Source organism: Neodiprion fabricii, chromosome 3 (assembly GCF_021155785.1).
Source record: "Neodiprion fabricii isolate iyNeoFabr1 chromosome 3, iyNeoFabr1.1, whole genome shotgun sequence".
Lineage (NCBI taxonomy): Eukaryota > Metazoa > Arthropoda > Insecta > Hymenoptera > Diprionidae > Neodiprion > Neodiprion fabricii.
The window spans coordinates 25,341,132-25,360,199 of record NC_060241.1 but is presented as its reverse complement, the minus strand read 5'-3'; the positions used below and the strand labels follow the sequence as shown (position 1 = coordinate 25,360,199).

The following is a 19,068-nucleotide window of genomic DNA, read 5'->3' as shown; positions in this document are numbered from 1 at the left end:
TTATTTTTTAGAGAAATTGGATAATCTGGAAATATATAACTATATTTTGTAAGTACGTAGTTGCAGAAAATATCATACAATACAGAGCATTTATAAAGAAACCGAAAAACTGACAAATATGTTATGAAGAATCATCATTGCTGTAATACATATATGTATAAGTTCGTGTCGTAATCAAGGAACTTGGACGGAAAAGAACCCAACAGCCAATTATCGTGAATTTCCTCGTGTAAGTTTCGAGTAATTGTTACTCATTCTTTCTGGTTTGTGGCACACTTTTTATTAGCCTGCATGAAGATTTTGAGAAACGGAAAATTTCCGGGTTATTTTCACGCTTGTTGGTCAAGTCCGATAACAATATTGCTACTTTATACGTACACAAATCTCAAGAATTAAATACCATTTATGATACGTGCAGCAATAACGCTGCCGTTACTGTTCGGATACAGTCATCGGAAGTTGGAAGGATATCCAGATATCGATGTTTTTTACGCACCAATAGTGCCGAGGCCAACTAATTTTGAAACAACCCGCAAACATGTCACAGGAATGAAGAAACCGGAGAGTCAATAAGAGCCTATTGCTTCACGATCAGACAATGAAGGCACTGCTAGTGATGGATAATTTTCTTTGGTAGCAGACGTTTCAGTTGGACATTGAGACAGTATTCGTAAGTATATGGCCCAGAAACATTAAGTCTTACTAATTGTAATATCTGCACAAGCCCTATATTCTTCCTGCGGACCACAGCCGAGAGCCCCTGTAACGAAAGTATTCTTTTAGTTTTTATCAAATTGAGGACATTTATCATATAAAAATTTATAGTGATACGTATAACTTGTCATATTATGCAGTAATCCCACTGCGTTATGGGAAAACGTATTGCACAAGTCCCGACGATTGAAATTGAAATTTACCTGTTCCATCGCCACAATCGCCCCAGTTATTTCCGGCTACGTATCTCCATTGGAATACGCACTGCTCACAGGTCATGCGAGCAGGTAGTCTGTAGTTGACCTCAACAAGGCCTGGTCCAGATTGCGGGTAATACCTGGACTTCCCGTCTGCCCCAATCAGAATATTTTGATTCAAACATTCGGCCGTCACTTCGATACCGCGTTGTTTCACCGGACACACCCGAAACTCAAAGTATCCTTTGTGGAACGCCGTTATTTGTACTTTTATCGGGACGATAGAACCGGCGCGATATTTCTTCACTATTATCCCATTACCGTATTTACCACCCGTTTCATGTGGTCGAGGCTGAAAATATCACACAAGAATCGAAACTTTCGTTAAACGCTAAATTGATTTGACGACTTTCTGAGTCGTTGGTAGTACATACCTATATACATGTGTTTTGATGTACTTCCCAATTTACCTTACTGCTATTTACACCATTATTTCTATGCAGATAAGGAACCTACCTCTTGTAAATTCCACGCATCTCCACACACTCCGCATTTTCCGTTGTTCACGCCCCATTGTATGCTATAACCGCCACAATACCCCTGGTTATCGTCGTAATCAGGTGGATTGTCAAACCCGTATCTCCACATGGAGGCTCTAGACGGAGGTTCGATCAACCTTCCATGTCCCGATACATCGTAGATTAAAACATTACCCAGTACGAAAAGTTGGAACACGTAGTAATACATCTTTTTACTCGTCGGCGGACACCTAAAACAATAATGCAGTATATATGTTGAAATTTTACTATTATACCGAATGACAAGTATGCCATAAATTCCCGCTTTGCCATACAGTATTACTATTTCAGATCTCTGATTACACGTAACAATATAATTAGATTTGTTAATAGATTCAATCACGATTTTAGGCATCCGAATTCATTCAAATTGCAGTTTTCAGATTTATTTTTAACGTGCGACCGACGAACGATTGATACAGGCATGATACAGTTGTCCGACTAAAAGTAGCTCAAGCTGTAATAAGCTGCCTTAAACACAATCGCGATTCTGTAATAGTTCCCGTAATTAGAACACCAAGAATTGAGCTTGAATCAATTCCGACGTTGACTCATAAATTCACATGATAAATTTGAATTTCGCACACTAAACAAGTCATATGTTCCACCAGATTGATACATGCATCTTCTGTAACATTCGTCTGTGAAATTAGTTGAAGGTATTTTAAAAAAGAATGAAACAGATTCACTTACCTTATATAACTTTTCATGTACCAACTTCTGTTTTAAATGTTCAGCTGCCAATGAAAACGCACCACGCTTTATCAACGATCTTAATTCTCAATTGCCAAAACTCTGAGAGAGAATTCTTGACTATTCCAATTGCTCGACATATACGCGTAAAAGACAAGTGGATCGGAGTAAACTTGATGAAGCAACCAGTCTATTTCACCTCAATACTTGCCTGCTACTGCGGTCAACCTGTCCCGTTTTGTATGATGTAGGGGTAGGTCATTGGGACGAGTCGTTTTGAACGATCGTCATTCGTAGAGTGTAACTAACGGATTTCCACAATTTTTGGAAAAATTGTGAATATTTTTTAAACATCAGTGTGTGGTTAAAAAAAATGTTTATTCAATCCGCCATAAAAAATTAATACTACCTTGTCAACTTTAAATTCATAATTCAATATCACACATTCTTGCCTTCAATACACAAACTCGTGGATATTCCTTTTTCTCTTGATTTATACCACGACTAAGTTTATATACGTGAATTTTTATTGATTTTTATCAGGTGAAGCTGTAAGTTTTAATCTATGTTAGGTGGAGTGACAAATAGTTTTTCTTGTACATATGTACAGAAAATACAATGAACGACAGGGGATTTTGATTACCTTAATCTTGTTATATTTATAAATACTGCTTCGTATCGCTACGGTCTTATTGTTAATCGTGTTTTGCAACATACTTTTGCTGGAGGAAGCGTTATTCATACATCTCCGATCTTATCTTATCCGTGGCAAAATGTAAATAAATATCCGCAGCAAAACGTACGAAGGCGCAGAAAACATCAATCGTTAAAGGTGAGGTTGAAATGCATCTGACGCTAATTCGAAGACGAGGTATCGAGACGATGAATTCGTAGTAGAACCTACAAGGATGTTTAACATTTTTACATAGAACAAGTTAATACCGGAAGAAGCGTGTGCTATACTGAGAAGTATTCCAATATCGGACAAAGCTGACCTGACCTATAAAAAAACATTTTCCTCATCAGTCTACGTATGTGAAATAAACCGAAAGACAGAGATGGAAATGGGAATTGCATCATGTTTTGAGATTTGCTTTTATCAAGCTCATCATATGCGCAGTAAGATTTTTTGATACAACCGTAGTGTATTTGACCGAGCTAAATATGGTGAAACAAGTACTTTCTAAATTGAAGAAGATGTAATCTGTTTTAAAAAAATGCAGTAAATTACATTGATTAGTGTGACGTTATTCATTTTATTCGGCTGATGAATACTTCAGGCAAACGCTGGTTTTGACTGAATATATTTGGTAATTTCAAACAATCTTTTCTGTCTATATGTATATGACGATGAAAAATGTCCAATCTTTCAATTACTTACGGTTGCAAAACACGCCGTCCCTCGGCTGAAAATTTGAACGGTAAAGAATCATTCTATCACCAGGCATTATTTGCTGTAGGGCGGAAATATACTCCGTATGAGTAATAACTGCCAATTTATTAAATTTATTCTATAATCAAATTAAGTTTACTGTAAATATTTAATTATTATATGTAAGAAAGGATGAAGTCATTGTTTTTATTCAAATCACTTGTTTATATAACCCTTGTAGTAGAATCTTCAAAATTTTAAGTCAATCAAATAATAAACACGTGTCGGTAATCCTTCATTCATACTTTAAACTACGAGCACGATTTAAACTATCCATACACTCTTCGGATTAAGTTAAAAGTAATTTAATATTATATCAAGCTGTCAGGTTGTAAAAGTACGAAAACTTTGATCGACATCGTTCAGTCGCGTAAAATAATTTCTTCCTAGAAACTCATTAGTCAAACGTGTGTGGACACTTTAGATACAATTTGCATCACCGTAATCATGCAAATATTTCTAAATAAATACTTTTCGGGTAATTTGGACGTTTCGAAGATTGTGCCAATAATTTTCACATGTTAGAAAATAAATAATTTTACTTGACGAGTAGTCGTACATTCTATATACAGGATCTAGCATAACGATACAGAGAACTTAAAAAGTCAAAAAAACCATTGAAAATCAGTCGATTTAAGGTTATTGTTACATTACTGGTTAGTCATAATTAAGGAATATTTAACATATAAAGAAAACGCTTACGAACAATCGTAATTTTATACTAACCAAAATTAGCTTCGTCGCGACGTTGAACAATTTTTTCTACCTTCCGTTAACTTGAAAGTGTTTTCAGAGATCGAAAAACTATTCGCGAGTACATCGTTCGGTTGCTTCTTAAACTCAGATTACAACATAATCATATACCATAAGTACATAATAAGTTTATCTTCAGATAGGAGCTGCTGCCTGAATCTTACACCGATTGCTTTAACACTACGGCTATAGAATAACAAATCACACTCATTCGTACATATCCGATTGCAAGCTAAGCATCCAGAGGTGAGTGTGAAATCGAATTTTGATGTTTCCTCTGTCTCGGAGGTGCAATCGGTGCCGCATTGTCAGGCGTCAATAACTTTCCAGCCCTTAACCACTGCTTGGCTTTTCCAGCGTGATAATAGTACGTGTACAACAAGGCAAAAGCAGCTAATATAACCAGCAACGATGTCCCCGCAATGACCAAACTGACCACCCAGTAAGGCCCTGATATATCAGACACGAGAGAAGGCTCGGTAGGCGATGGTTGGGCGTGTTTCGTTGTCGAAGTTCCACCTGTTGCATTTGTCTTTGGCGTAATTGGTCGTGGAGGTAGCGGAGGTTGGTTGTCACCGATCGAAATATCCGCACAAGCTCTGAACTCCTCTTGGGGACCACAGCCGACAGCCTCTGTAACGAAAATCCACTTTGGAATCGAAACTGGAAAAAGCTTCCTTTGTAAAAAAATTTCATGCGGCAATGACTAGCGACACGAGAGAAACAAACGATACGTCGATCATAGGCGAGTAAAATTTCTTCATAAACATTACCGTACAAAATCGGGTCAGCTTCAAATACTGAAAACCGTAGTTATACACTTCATATCTGTATTTTTTTCTCGTTTTCTTTGTAAGACTGTTTATTATTCTTACCGAATGATTCTCGATGAAGTTATGCAAGACCATTTACCAACCCTTTGGTCAATTATGGTAGTACAATACGATTGTTACGCAACGTTAGAGTCTAAAAAGGCATCGAATGATATAATTGATAGCGATTTCTACATATCGATTAGCGTCGGTAAAGGGGTCAAATTTAATTCGGTAATGAAACGAAATCTCAGTTACTACGGTGCAGCCAAAATCCCATAAAAAACGTGAAATGTTCCAATCATGAATTCTGATTGTACCGATCTATTCCTCTCACAAATATAATGCAAAGATCGTTGGAATTTTCAACTTCTCTACATCCCACGCTCACTCGTGATACGGCTTAAGAAAACCTTTATCGTCAATTTAAAATCACCTGTTCCGTTATCGCATTTGCCCCAGTTATTTCCCGCCACATATCTCCATTGGAAAACGCATTGGGAACACGTCACGTCGTCTGGAAGTTTGTAGTGACTTTCAAAGATTTTATTTCCAGGTCCAGGATAGTATCTAGGTGTCCCGCTTTCTTCGATAAGAACATGCTGGTCCAGACAGTCGTCCGTCACTTCGGTGCCTGCGTGTGCCATCGGGCATAAACGGAATTCAAAGTATCCATGATGGTTCGCCGTCAGTTCTACTTGTACCGGGATAATGGAACCTGTACGGTATTTTCGTACTATTATACTGTTGCCATATTTCCCACCAGTTTCATTTGGTCGAGGCTGCAATTATCGTAAATGGATTAGTGAATTGTACCATATGCTAAATTGCTTTGTTATCATATTCTTTACAGTAACTGAGTAAAAAGAGTCGTGAATTTGTGAACAAAAATCGAATTCCAACTTCGATCGCGTGCCACTTTGTTAATTCTTAACGAGCGTGCAACGAACGCCCAATTTCCAAATAAATATCATATCGTTTTCGACGTAGCGATTTTCCCACCGGTTTCACATCCCACGGATCTCCGCATATTCCGCATTTTCCTTTGTTACGATTCCACTGTCGACTGAAGCCACCGCAGTACAACTCGTTGTCGTTGTAATTGTGTGGTGTGTTAAATCCGTATCTCCACATGGAGGCTCTGGACGGAGGTTCGATCAGTCTTCCATGTCCCAGGACATCGGAGAAAAAGAGGGTGCCGAATATAACGAGGCGAAAAGCCACTTGATACATATTTTTAACCGTTCGAGTATACCTGGAACAATGCGAAGGATAATACGGTATTAGTTAGTGCATGAGAGTTACTGCAAAGCAATTTTCGCAATACACATGTCATGCATGCATTGAAGCGCATCTTATAATTTACGAGAAATCGTTCCCATGGATGGGGTGTTTATTAACCAATGCGAATTTCGTTGCAATATATCGGGCGTATAATTATAATTATAACTCTAACGATAACGATCTTGTTCTCGGTCCGGGCTGCGTGTACAGTAATCACTGTATTTATTAAAGCAATAAGACAGTAATTGTTCTCACGATCAGAATTCATGGCTACATCGACAAATAAAATACCTTATTGTGGAGAAAGGTGTATCGACCGTAAATTATTGCTTTCAAATTTAGAGGAAAAACAAAAAAAAAATTACAATTTCAACTTCCGCTAGTCACCGTACCGGAAGAAGTCAATTAGAAAGGTGCGGGAAAGATTGAATTCAGACTGTCACATAGTTATAACAATAAAGAGACTGAAGAAGGTACCTCATTAATTTTCTCCGAGGAAATGATCGTTACAGCTATAGCAAAATAAATATTCCGGTTGAGATATTGCGGCTTTCATAATCTAATGTGTGTATAAATGGTACTTGGTTGAACATGACGAAAAATTGTATTGAATTGTTGCTGGCGCGTCAAAACTATAAATTATCCCAACAAGTTTCACGCGTTGAATGCTTATAAAGCCGTATAACAGTATTGAATTTTAATTTGACTCCAAGTGTCGCTTCTCGAGTCGTATTTTATGGCCATTTACAGTTTTTCGTAATCTTGCGTGTTTATGGATAGTAGTAACGGTCGGAATGCTGGACGGTCAAGTTTAATGTCATATCGCGAGAAATCGAACCGCGTATCCAAATTACAGATTTTATATTTAATTATTTCAGGCCCAAATTTTTTACAACCGACAATTTGCTAAATTTCTCGATCCACTTGATCCACGAAAGCTGTTGTAACATATATTGGTATAAAAAGCAAGGAGTAGGGTAAAAGTAGGGATTTATGTCCACATCACTTATGCGGTGGTGCAGCACGGCATAACAAATTACATGAAATTTCTCCGCTGTATGCAATGAGCCAGAGTTTAACGACACGTGAATGTTTCGTAAAGTCAGAGTGTTACGCCTATTGAATGTACATATAATATGAATTGTCGATTAAAATTTAATAACGAGTGCTGATAATGTAAACAAATTCTCATGTGGAATACGAAAGTGTCTGATTCCAATTGTAGATGAATTATAGAACCGTTTGTAAACAGTTTGATGATAGTCCGACGACACGCTCGCGTGTATTAACAATTTAAAATAGTGTTCTGAGAAAATTTCATCGGTTATAATTATTATAGTCAGTTACCAAACATGACCTCATGTTCAATAAACTGTGTAAATTGACCTCGCTGCGAGTGTTTAGACATAGTTACTTTCATTCGAAGACAAAAACAGTTTTATTGAACAGTGAGCCGATTTCCACCCGTCGCATAAATTTGAATATTGAATGCAAAATAGGTTGAACAGTTTACCGAGCGCATACACGAATCCCTACAACTCCAGAATTTGTGTGCTAAATTTTAATGTCTCATTTGTAAAAAGAAACTGTGCGGTGAACCCGGCCGTTTCACCTTTAGAGATTTCTCTTGTATTTGGTTCACGTTTAAAGTGGGAATTGTAGGTGATAAAAAATAACATACGTTCATGTAGGACTAGGTCTAAATATCCGAAATAAATACGCACCAGGTTTTGCACATACGAACTCTTGACTCTTTACCAACTAATCCAGAGCTAAAGTTCTTGCAGGATAAAATACAAGCCGATCGTGGCAAAGCTCACTTAATAACTAACCCAGCCTTCGGGAACGCTTGGCCACTACTGAACTCAGGTTTACCACTCTTGTACGTAGGAGTAGGTCATTAGAACGAGGCGTTTGTCCGCAATCGTGATGCATCGGGCATACCCTGCCCGTAGTAAGAATATCTTGTTCACGTTCCGGGTTCGATTCTATGTAACGTACTCGGTTACGCATCTTCATTCGGAGCTTTTTTTCACCGCGGAAAACTGTAATAATTGTTTCAACCAAACCAGCTACAAAATTGGATGACCGGTTTAGATATTTTTGTGATGCGATCGGAAGCAGTTATTTTTCAGTGAGAAATTTCAGAAAATCAACCTATCAAAAGTGGACTGTGTATTCAGATATTGGCGCATTTAAATACACGTATTTGTAAATTATAATCGTTGCGTGTGAGAAAAAAACAAACGATTCGACAAGAGGAAAGAAATATCACAACGTTCACGTTATTTGTTGTATTTTCAAAATTCACCGATGGCTGAAAACTTTTATGAAATATAACACTTTTTTTTAAATCATTTCTTGCATTTATTTTGTATCTGAATTTAACACACCTGTTATTGCGATGAATTTGAAGGGAAAAATATAAGGTACAGAGTACAGCTTTACGAATTTACTGCTATAATAGTTTTGTGTTCTTCTTTTCTTAGTATACTATCAACAGTATTAACATTATTAACAACAAGACCAGACAATTTTATCAGTTATTATTTTATCACAGCGGCTGTACTGAATTTCGGTGAAATTTTGAATCACGTACGATCGAAAGTGGCCAGGGCCTCGAAAGTGGCAGAAATAACGGATAAAAATGACTATAATTTGTAAATTGATCGTGCCCACAAAGTGTCGTTTGTGGTTGTTTATCTGGAAATATTAGCCGATTTTCTTTCAGTGTAAGAAACCATAAACAATTTTAAAAGAATTTCGTTTCACTTTTACGGTGTTTAATATTCTTCTCATCGCGTAAAAAGGATGAAAAAAAAAAGACTAACAACAACATTATTGTAAAAAGCGGAAGGATCAGTATATTTCATCACCGCTTTCGTGCGGTCAAAGCACCCGCAGCATGCCTTTTATGTCAAACTTGTTTGTAGAAGTTGTTGAAAACGGTTCAGCGGAAATCGTCGGAAGTAAGTTAACCGATAAATCCGTTACGTGGTAAACAATTTGCACTAAATTTTAACCGGCGAAATGAGTTATATTGCATTCTGTACCGCGTGTCGCAGGACAATGAATCATTTACGGGGAAGTAAGGAAACCGGTTTTTCGAAGTAAAGACAGACAGACCAGCCAGACATTCTTGTTTGCATGCAGAGTTTAACAAATAATTCGGCATACAAACCAGTGAATAACTATAGTTATAACTTGAGCAAAAGCACGATTAAAATTTACAAAGCAATTTCAATTCGTCATTTACGAATAGACAGTACTTACCTCAAACCCAGTATCATGTGTGTATATTTATATTGCGATGTAAATGATCCTATGTACGCATACGGGCGAGTATGGATATACAGCGCCTGCAGATTAGCTGTATTTTTATAACGGAGCGGCGTCTTTCTGGTTCGAATTAAACACTGCTACAATCGCAAAGCCGCGAAAGGCCTATGAATAACCACCGGCACTCTCACAGAATTTCTATCGGTTTCTAATCGGCGAAGATTCGCTCGGATTATCAATGACACGCCTGGCAGACTCGCCACCGCGTCTTTTTAGTCAGCGAACCAAGTCTGCCGGAAACGCGATCCCCGCAGGACTACGGACAACTGAAAACTGATCCCGTCCCCTTTACTTGATAGTCTTTCTCGAGTCTAGCAGACCTCTAGAGCGCCGCACAACCCGCACAAATGAATCAACGGTGACTAAACTCGGGCTCAATTAGATACACCTCAAAAAGTTCCTACGATCATCAAAACTCCAAGTCGTTGATTTTCATCCTCGGAGAGGTAACTCGATGAGATACTGGTGTAGAAAAACTGTAAGGTTCAAGTTCTTGACGTTGCATTTGGGGGGGGGGGGGGGGACTCGTTATTACGAAAGTTCAGAATTGTCTGAAATTCAGTCATCTCCTTCAAAGTTATTCTCAGGTTGAAGAGTACTAATTTTAATTTTAACAGGTACTCCAAGACAAACACAACTGGGTATTGACGAAACTGTGACTTTATTCAGACCGCTGATCTATTTAACGGTTAAACTCATTTTAGATGCACAGTGATTTCTTTATTCTGATTGCTTCTTATCGACACAAAACTGAAAACTTTTCCTTTTCTTTTCTCTCGTTCTCTTTGTCGAAGCGAAAGCCAAAGTCAAGATCCTGTGTACCGAAGATTATAATAACTCGGTCTGGTTTTATAATTTCTAATTACGTAGTTTAGTCAGCTGATTGCGAGAGATATAAAACAATTAAGCGCTCAAGCCGTTCCTCAATAATCCTTAACATTTTTATTGCACTTTCTCCTGTCTAGTACAACAATCACGAGCGCATTTGTTTTCGTACATTTTACAGCAAATTGTATGCCACAAAGCTATTATGTCTCCAGTTCAATGCACGAAACTTGGCATAAATTTGGACATTAATTGCCGGCAAGTCGCTCCGTTTAACGATCCCACCAATAGCGTCTCTTTCGCGTCTCACATGCAATGACGCAGAAAGTTATCGCACTACCTCCATATCACGCACGATCTCGCATGCGTGCATACATAAATATCAGGTTGAAAGCTGAGACCCAACGATTATACGCACGGGTTCCTATTTCAACCGATCCACGCCATAAGTCGACTTTTCAGGCCCAGCCGAGGATGAAAATACTCCAAAATCTATCGTCGAACTCTTGTACTCACCTGTACGATGTTTCGTATATCCATACCTGTAGTATATACGCGAGGAACGGTCAGACCGCAAAACGGGTCTATAACCGTGTCCACGGACACTTCGATTCCCGAGGCTTTGAAACTGTCGCTTGATACGTTTCTTGCCAAGACCCTGAACCAGTCGACTTGTAATATGTGCGACGGTGGGCCTTGGGCCCACATCAATACGCCTACAGTGCATTGTATAACTGTAATTTCTCTCTCTTTAAGGGGGTGCCCTCGTCGATTTCGACATTGTTGTATAGATCTCCAAATATCGAAGTCTACGTATCGAAAAACATAAAAACCGGCTCAACAGCCTCATTCTTTTTTTTTTTTTTTGCAACGCAATTTTGAACAAAAACACTGCAAGTCATTTTCATTTGACGCAGAAATAAAAAAATGGCATGGAATCTACGAAATCGGAATATTAAGTTCGTAGAAAGCATGTCATTTCTTTATTTCTGCGTCAAATGAAAATCGATTGGAGTGTTTTTATTCGGAATTGTGCACAGAATGAGGCTGGTAAGCCCTTTTTCACGTTTGAGATACGTAGATTTCGATATTTGGAGATATATACGTTAATGTCGAAATTGACCTGGGCACCTCATTCGAAAATTGAAAATGATTTATCGAACATTTGATATTGCTCATCATGAATCAACATTTCCATAAATTCTACCAATCATTGATCTGTGGTGAGTATAGTAGTATAGCCGCAGGGATCACGGACCTATTACTGCGTATAGACAATGTAAATTGGGAAAAAAGAAAGCATTGAGATTGAAGAAAATCACAGCGTTTAATACCTGTGTATTAATAATTAATAATATTTTGAAAATACCTTTGCAATGGCTCATTCAAATATTCATTCGAGTGAATCAAAACGAGTCAAGCATTATACTGCCATTATATTGTACGAGAATAAATATCGTGCGGTGAAGAGGAAACGTGAACCACTCATCGATGACTAACGCGCTTCTTGTAATCAGCGAGGACACTTCCGAACAGGTGAGAAAAGGCTAGCAACCTTTTACTTTCAGACTCTTCCGATATAACATACCTCGGAATGCATAGAATTCTACATTGCAGGTAACTGTGTAATATTACCGAAGTAGGTGATCAAAAAGACGTTCATCAGTGGCGTAAATTAGTGTTTTATGTTCAGTGATTTCAACGCTGTGTAAAAACTGTGTCACAGTGCCGATAGACGTATAATTTGTGAGTTTATAATATAAAAATTCTCTCCGATGAATTCATTATACTTATTATTTAGATAATTCAACGATTATGATCTTTTATAGAAATCCAGCAGCCTACATTGCTTTCACGCTCTTATAATATCGAATTTCTTCTGTATAAGAGGTATACTTGTTATACCTAGATACATATTTTGAGTTCATTCGAACTTGGCTAAAACGTAATTATATCTATGTATATGTACCTTTGAATATCATTTATACTTCCATAATCTATTTTGCACTTTCAGTTAGCTACGTACAATAAAACTAAGCCTTTATAATACGTTCACCAGAAAAATTGTAAGTTAAATCATATGTCATAAAGCATCACTCATCATACATCATACGTACATCATACATCATACATCATACATCATACATCATACATCATACATGGTATTAAAGTTCGAAACCAAATTTTGGATGTTCGGATGTTCAGAAAGTGACGTCACCCAAATTTTTTTTCTCTTGACGTCATCGATCTACAGTAACCGTCACGACCAAATCAGCCAGCCGAATTTCTCAGTCTGGAAACAATCGCGGAGTAGAGCGGACGGATGAGAATCGCGCTCCCCAGATTTCGAGTACCGGGTTCTCTACCTCCTGAATCCTACGCTTCGGGTCCGCTTCCTGGTGAAATTCGACTTCCAGGACAAGCACCCCGTAGTTTCTCCGCTCCAGGTCCGCTACCTGGTGAAACTCGACTACCAGGACAAGCGCTCCGTAGTTCTGGCTATTCAGGTCCTTGACTTGGTGACTTTTCACCTTTAGGACTAATTTTCCGTATTTCTGGATTTCCAGGTCCTCCACCTGGTGGATTTTGACATCCAGGAAAAGCGCTCCGTAGTTCTGGCTGTCCAGGTTCTTGACCTGGTGACTTTCGACCTTCATGATTAATTTTCCGTAAATTTGGCTGTCCAGGTCCTCCACCTGGTGGATCTCGACCTCCAGGACAAGCGCTCCGTAGTTTTGGCTGTCCAGGTTCTTGACCTGGTGACTTTTGACCTTCAGGCCTAATTTGCCGTAGTTTTGGCTATCCAGGTCCTTGACTTGGTGACTTTCGAGCTTCAGGACTAATTTTCCGTAGATTTAGCTGTTCAGATCCTCCACCTGGTGGATCTCGACCTCCAGGACAAGCGATCCATAGTTCTGGCTGTCCGGGTTTTTAACATGATGACTTTTGACCTTCCCGACTAATTTTCAAGTTTACAAGTTCGATTATTGAAACCGTCATGTATTGTACTATCAAACCAATATGCATAATTCAGATAACGTTTTGAATCGGAAAAAAAACCGAATGACCAGGATCAACAAATTGCAATTGGTGAGTGATTGGCATTGTATACGTAGGAATACATGACAATAACGTCGTTCGATTAGAGCTAAAATTGCTGTACGTAGTGTTTCAAATCTGTCAGCACCTAGCTGATTGTTCTGTGGTATTTTTTGACGAAATTTATAGTAAAATCACAATACGTTATACTTACATGCATGTGTAAACGTGATGTGTAGCATTATATCGAAAAAATCTTACAGGCAGATTCGGTTTGTGAAATTTTTGTGACGTCTTGCCTGAGGAAGTCGTTATCTTTTAAATGCCTACTTGAGAATGAAATTGCTTGAAACTATCCGATGCGTTTTTATCGTCGACCGTCGTGGCACTGATCGTAATAAATATACAGCCGAGTGAACATGTTTGAACCGCGTATACATGAAATGCACGAAGCTAGATTAAGATCTTTTCACAGGTTCCCCATTAATTATCGCGGAAATAGTCGGCAAATTATGTTTAGTAATAAAAGTTCCATCGCTATGATTACCGGAAGAATCGCTGTGTCATTAGTTGCAGTTCATAAACAAGACTGTCACGCGAATACCGGCTAACTTATAGTGTGCGTGGTTTTCTTACCAATTATTTCATTCTCTCTACTTTCTTTGTCATCTGAGTTAGCACCTAGCTGTATTTAATACAACAATTATTTCATATTTGAAGAATGCAAACCAGATTGTCCCGTTAAACGAGATGCAGAGGAAGTAGATCCGCGCCATTCTATTTGAATATGTCGGGTTACTTCGCCACGCCTCGTTCATTGTCGGATCACGTTGACTAAAAGGCGTCCGCTGCCCATGAGCTGTCAAACATCCATCATAACCTCAAACTAATGTCACATTTCAAAAGAATTGTAGGCATATTCCACTGATAAATAATGTCGTCGGCACATTTGTCGAGCGGTAAATTGAACATCGGCCTTGTCCAAGAACAGGCGAAAAAACAGTTGCTCAATTTGCTAGAAAAATGTGATGGGACGAAGGTAAAGTTATAAGGAGGCCTACTTCCTAATAATCTATAATCCTACGAATCCCAACTACTAATATTGTTTAAAGAATATAATATTAATATTTTTCTGTTTGATTCGTAAAGGCAATCATATGCGACAAGTCCCTAGCAGGACCGATTGGCGTGGTGGGAAAGTCCAATCTACGACAAGAACACGACGTCGTCAAAGTGATTCCGCTCTGCAGTGGAAGACTTCAACCTACAGATGTTGCTAATGTAATATTTATCACAAGACCTCACTTGCATCTCATGGATTTAATCGCTGAGAAAGTTCATGGGTAAGTTATAGTTGTAAACCAGTCATTTCAAAATAATGAAGAAAATTTCCTAAACATGGGATGGAGATTAATCAAAAAACTTATACAAACAGTTTTGATCGCTTCTTCACAATCTTAAGTACTAATATGGAATACAGTAGAACTCCTCAAACTTTGGTACTTAATCTCATGAGAGTCTCACAATCAAAGCAAAATTAAAACAAGCCTTGCTACTTTTTGTTAATCACTTTCGGTGATGTTTCTCTCCTTTCTCATGCGTTTAAATCAGACATATAAGTAGCCTCTTGAAGTTTGTAACTCTTTCCACTTGAGAAAAAATCTGAAAATCATTTTCACGTATAGACAAGTTCTACTGTAAGTTCAAATATAATGTTCGTTGAGGAATTGAAAGTTTTTATCATTACAAAAAAACAATCAATAACAGAAAACAAAAAGTACGATGTTTAGATGGATATGTCTGATACAATTACGAATTGCCTGATATGCCATATTGGTGTAATTATTATATTTCAACAGCGAAGAAGGTACGAGGCCGGAAAAGAAGTTTCACTTATTTTTCGTTCCCCGAAAAAGTCTGCTGTGTGAAAAAAAGCTACAAAACCGAGGAGTATATGGAAGTTTCACATTATTCGAAGAATTTGCCTGTGATCTATTTCCATTCGATTCCGATTTAGTGTCGATGGAACTCAGCGGAGCATTCAATGAATTCTATTTGGAAAATGACCCAACTTGCTTGTATCAGGTAGCGCAAGCTATTCAGAGCCTTCAGAGACTGTATGGTAGAATTCCTAAGGTCACTGGACGAGGACCAGCAGCTAACAAGGTTTGGGAATTGATGAAAAGGCTGCACAGAGAGGAAGAAGATGTTAAAACAGATGGTACTCAAACTCCGTTAATAGAACACCTGCTGTTGTTGGATAGATCGGTTGATCTACTCTCCCCTTTGGTTACCCAATTGACTTACGAAGGTCTTATCGACGAAATATTCGGCATAAACGATAGTAAGTTCTTTTATCCTTATCGTGTAACCATTGTTTTTCCTGGTAATTAATACATTTTCTTTACTGACATTTATCTTTGATTATGATTACATAATAACAAGTAAATATAAGCATGCAATGTGTGTGCTATAAGTGAGCAGGAAGTGGTAGCAAAATATATTGAAAAATGATTTCTGTGGTTTTACTGCAGGCATTGTTCTTTATCAAACAAAGTATAAAGATTACAAACTTTGGTATTTCCAGCAACCGTTGAGTTGCCTGCTGAAAAATTTCACGATTCTGATGATTCACCAACTGTCCTCCCTCTCGATAAAAAGGAACAAATCATTTTAAATTCTGGTGAAGAGCTTTTCGCAGAGATTAGGTGACCGACTCAAATTATTCTTTGCATCTATAATTATCGTCATTGGAAAACTTATTTGTTATTTATTGAAATAGGGATAAAAACTTCAACGGCGTAGGACCAGTACTAAGTCGCAAAGCTAAAGTCATATCATCACAATTTGATGAGCGACACGGTGACAAAAGCGTCCAGGAAATAAAACAGTTTGTCGCCAGGCTACCGCACATGTTAGCGACAAAGCAGTCACTGGCAAGACGTGAGCAAAATAATTTATTGTCAACGCAATTTACTTGACAAGTGCATTCGCACGTATTTAATAATATCAAATGCAATAGGTTTTGATAAAATTGTGACCATGAATATTTATGTTCACAATATGTGATGCGTTTTTTTTTTCTTTTGGGCAGATACAACTATAGCGGAAATGATCAAGGAAGTAACAGATTCAAATAATTTTCTGGAGGCTTTACAGACGGAACAAGAATTGTTGAATTGTATAGAAACAGACAAACCTAATTCATATATCGAGGATATGATAGCTCAACAGCAACCATTGTTGAAAGTATTGAGACTGCTTTGTATTCAATCACTAACGAACTCTGGTCTGAAGCCAAAGTTACTCGATTACTACAAAAGAGAGATAGTACAGACTTATGGCTATCAACATTTGCCGTCGTTAATAAACCTGGAAAAAGCTGGCCTGCTTCGACCCCAACAGCCTGTAAGACAATATGCCGTGTTGAGGAAAGCCTTACGACTAACAGTCGAGGATGAAAGTGAAGTCACCCCGAGGGATATCAGTTACGTTCATTCTGTCTATGCTCCTTTAAGTGTGAGGCTGGCTGAACAATTAGTACAACCTAATGGATGGCAAGGATTGAATGATGTATTAGGACTATTGCCTGGTCCTACCGTCAGCACTAATCTTCAAACTTTGAGTTCAACCCCAGCGAGAAGTATTAATGATACTTTTTCTTTTGGTATTAGTAGATAGAATAAGTATTAACATACTGTGAGTTTTCTAACGAGTTGCAAGCGTAGGTTATTGACTCAAGGAACGTCGAATTTTAGACAAAATTATTTATTATTACATGCGTATTTTTTAATCAATATGGTCTTTTTGCATAGATTGTATCAATAAAAGTATCGTATACATACTCCATGTTAAATTTGTTCATCCTCCAGACTGATGCTATTGGAAAAAATTGGAGTTTGAGGTTTTAAGAATTTTGATTGTAATTGTCAAATTTTACGACAATTAGTTAGTGACGAAGTTTTTTTAGTCGATAAAACTAATTTCCTGAAATATTGCGAATCTAAGTCGACCCCTTAGAAGTCGCTAATTTATGTTCGTTTTATTTGTTACAGGAAATTCGATAACAAGTGAAGATTCAACTTCCGAATCTACGCGATTGGTACTAGTATTTTTTATCGGTGGTTGTACATATGCTGAGATATCTGCATTGCGATTCTTGTCACTACAAGAAGATTGTAAGGCATAGATTGATGTTCTTCATTAATATAATTTTTTTTAATAATCTTCTGTGCAGTTAACAAATTTTCATTTATATTAACAAAAAATCTGTTTTTACAGCCAATGTGGAATTCGTAGTTGGAACAACAAAACTGATAAATGGAAATTCTTTTATAACTTCACTAATGGAAGATTTGGAAAGGAACTGAATCCATAGAGTACAGTACCATAACTAAAAAGTATGGATATTTTATTTATTCATGCGTAATTTTTATGTCTTGAATATACATTTTCACCTTATTCTGTGCTAAGTATCGATAAGTAATAAGTATAATTTTTATGGTACAAGTACAGTGTACACTAAGGGCGTCCCTTAGGTTGTTGACGAATTTTTAAAAAATTTATTTGGGGCTTATCTTGAACAAATTCGTCAACACCCTATACACGGGACACCCGAGTGTACACCTAACATCTATCTAATTCACACTTACATTTCGTAATGTACTATAGTACGAAGTCTTTTTCAAGAATAATTATTGTAACATTGATCTACATAGTTTTTGTTTACAGTTTACCTTCGATGAATTGGTGTTTCAATTATACATGTCCTTCTATTCACTAAATCTTTGGTCCATTTTTATTTTTAATGTTATTACTACGACTGTTATTAAATATCATGTACGTACATACATTGGTATGTATACAAAGATGATTCAGTTTAGATGGTTTTGCTAATCATTTTTATAACTCTTCAAGCTTCATCAACTCTTATTTTACAGCAAACATGACAGTTTGTTATTACTAATAACCCCCGTTTTCCAACATTGGATTTTCAACGATCAAATGAAAAACTTTGTCACAAAAATTAGCAGCCTCAACTTACAAGTGCAAAAATCTCAAAGTTGATTTTTTCCAACATTATGCGATATAAGTAAAGATAAACGAAGCTGTTCTCTGTTTAATTTTGAATTCCTTTACATTTTTAATTCCCGACATTATTCAGGATGCAGAGAATCACTTCATTTTACGTTTTATTCAATTTGAAAAACTTACGTCAGTTGAGGTACTATCTTTAGAAACTTATGCTAGAGACCAAATTTTGGAAGGTCACCCTGACGAAAATTCAAAAACATGGAGTTTATTTGATTATTTCCTCAAAAGTCGACTAATTTCTGTACCTTTATCATTATCTCTGAAATAACATTACAAAAAAATATCTAGTCATCCAAAAAGTATATATA

At 37.3% G+C, this 19,068-nt stretch overlaps 3 protein-coding genes across 7 annotated transcripts; 1 reads left to right on the top strand and 2 right to left on the bottom strand.

Moving 5' to 3' along the window:
- Window positions 1-298: 298 nt before the first annotated feature.
- LOC124178805 (vacuolar protein sorting-associated protein 33A) lies at window positions 299-18,412 on the top strand. Of its 2 annotated transcripts, none has more exons than XM_046562468.1 (8): window positions 299-670; window positions 14,816-15,009; window positions 15,526-16,010; window positions 16,254-16,374; window positions 16,449-16,609; window positions 16,761-17,309; window positions 17,722-17,844; window positions 17,948-18,412. In XM_046562468.1, the coding sequence occupies exons 2-8, from the start codon at window positions 14,981-14,983 to the stop codon at window positions 18,034-18,036; spliced, it is 1,557 nt and encodes a 518-aa protein (XP_046418424.1). In that variant the 5' UTR covers window positions 299-670; window positions 14,816-14,980; the 3' UTR covers window positions 18,037-18,412. The 2 variants fall into 2 exon arrangements, with proteins under 2 accessions (XP_046418424.1, XP_046418423.1); XM_046562467.1 differs by lacking the exon at window positions 299-670 and adding an exon at window positions 14,403-14,705.
- On the bottom strand, window positions 683-2,199 carry LOC124178291. The gene is made up of 4 exons (XM_046561527.1): window positions 2,183-2,199; window positions 1,428-1,680; window positions 918-1,263; window positions 683-760 (listed from the first exon to the last, which is right to left on the bottom strand). Exons 1-4 carry the CDS (start codon window positions 2,197-2,199, stop codon window positions 693-695), a joined length of 684 nt encoding a protein of 227 aa, XP_046417483.1. The 3' UTR covers window positions 683-692.
- On the bottom strand, window positions 3,677-11,290 carry LOC124178807. Of its 4 annotated transcripts, none has more exons than XM_046562473.1 (4): window positions 11,170-11,290; window positions 6,182-6,434; window positions 5,616-5,961; window positions 3,677-5,000 (listed from the first exon to the last, which is right to left on the bottom strand). In XM_046562473.1, exons 2-4 carry the CDS (start codon window positions 6,410-6,412, stop codon window positions 4,600-4,602), a joined length of 978 nt encoding a protein of 325 aa, XP_046418429.1. In that variant the 5' UTR covers window positions 6,413-6,434; window positions 11,170-11,290; the 3' UTR covers window positions 3,677-4,599. The 4 variants fall into 4 exon arrangements, with proteins under 4 accessions (XP_046418429.1, XP_046418427.1, XP_046418425.1 ...); XM_046562471.1 differs by having other exon boundaries at window positions 3,678-5,000; window positions 11,144-11,277; XM_046562469.1 differs by lacking the exon at window positions 11,170-11,290 and adding an exon at window positions 9,737-10,134 and having other exon boundaries at window positions 3,678-5,000.
- Window positions 18,413-19,068: the final 656 nt, after the last annotated feature.

Excerpts from the sequence above, each read along its gene's own strand:
- LOC124178291 (XM_046561527.1), bottom strand. Across the intron at positions 1,264-1,427 it reads ATGCGTGGAATTTACAAGAG|CCTCGACCACATGAAACGGG; the intron begins GTAGGTTCCTTA and ends TGATATTTTCAG. Across the intron at positions 761-917 it reads CGATTGTGGCGATGGAACAG|GGGCTCTCGGCTGTGGTCCG; the intron begins GTAAATTTCAAT and ends CTTTCGTTACAG.
- LOC124178807 (XM_046562469.1), bottom strand. Across the intron at positions 5,962-6,181 it reads ATCCGTGGGATGTGAAACCG|CCTCGACCAAATGAAACTGG; the intron begins GTGGGAAAATCG and ends CGATAATTGCAG. Across the intron at positions 5,001-5,615 it reads CAAATGCGATAACGGAACAG|AGGCTGTCGGCTGTGGTCCC; the intron begins GTGATTTTAAAT and ends TTTTCGTTACAG.
- LOC124178805 (XM_046562467.1), top strand. The coding sequence starts at position 14,601 with ATGTCGTCGGCACATTTGTCGAGCGGTAAATTGAACATCGGCCTTGTC. Across the intron at positions 15,010-15,525 it reads ATCGCTGAGAAAGTTCATGG|CGAAGAAGGTACGAGGCCGG; the intron begins GTAAGTTATAGT and ends ATATTTCAACAG. Across the intron at positions 16,610-16,760 it reads AAAGCAGTCACTGGCAAGAC|ATACAACTATAGCGGAAATG; the intron begins GTGAGCAAAATA and ends TCTTTTGGGCAG.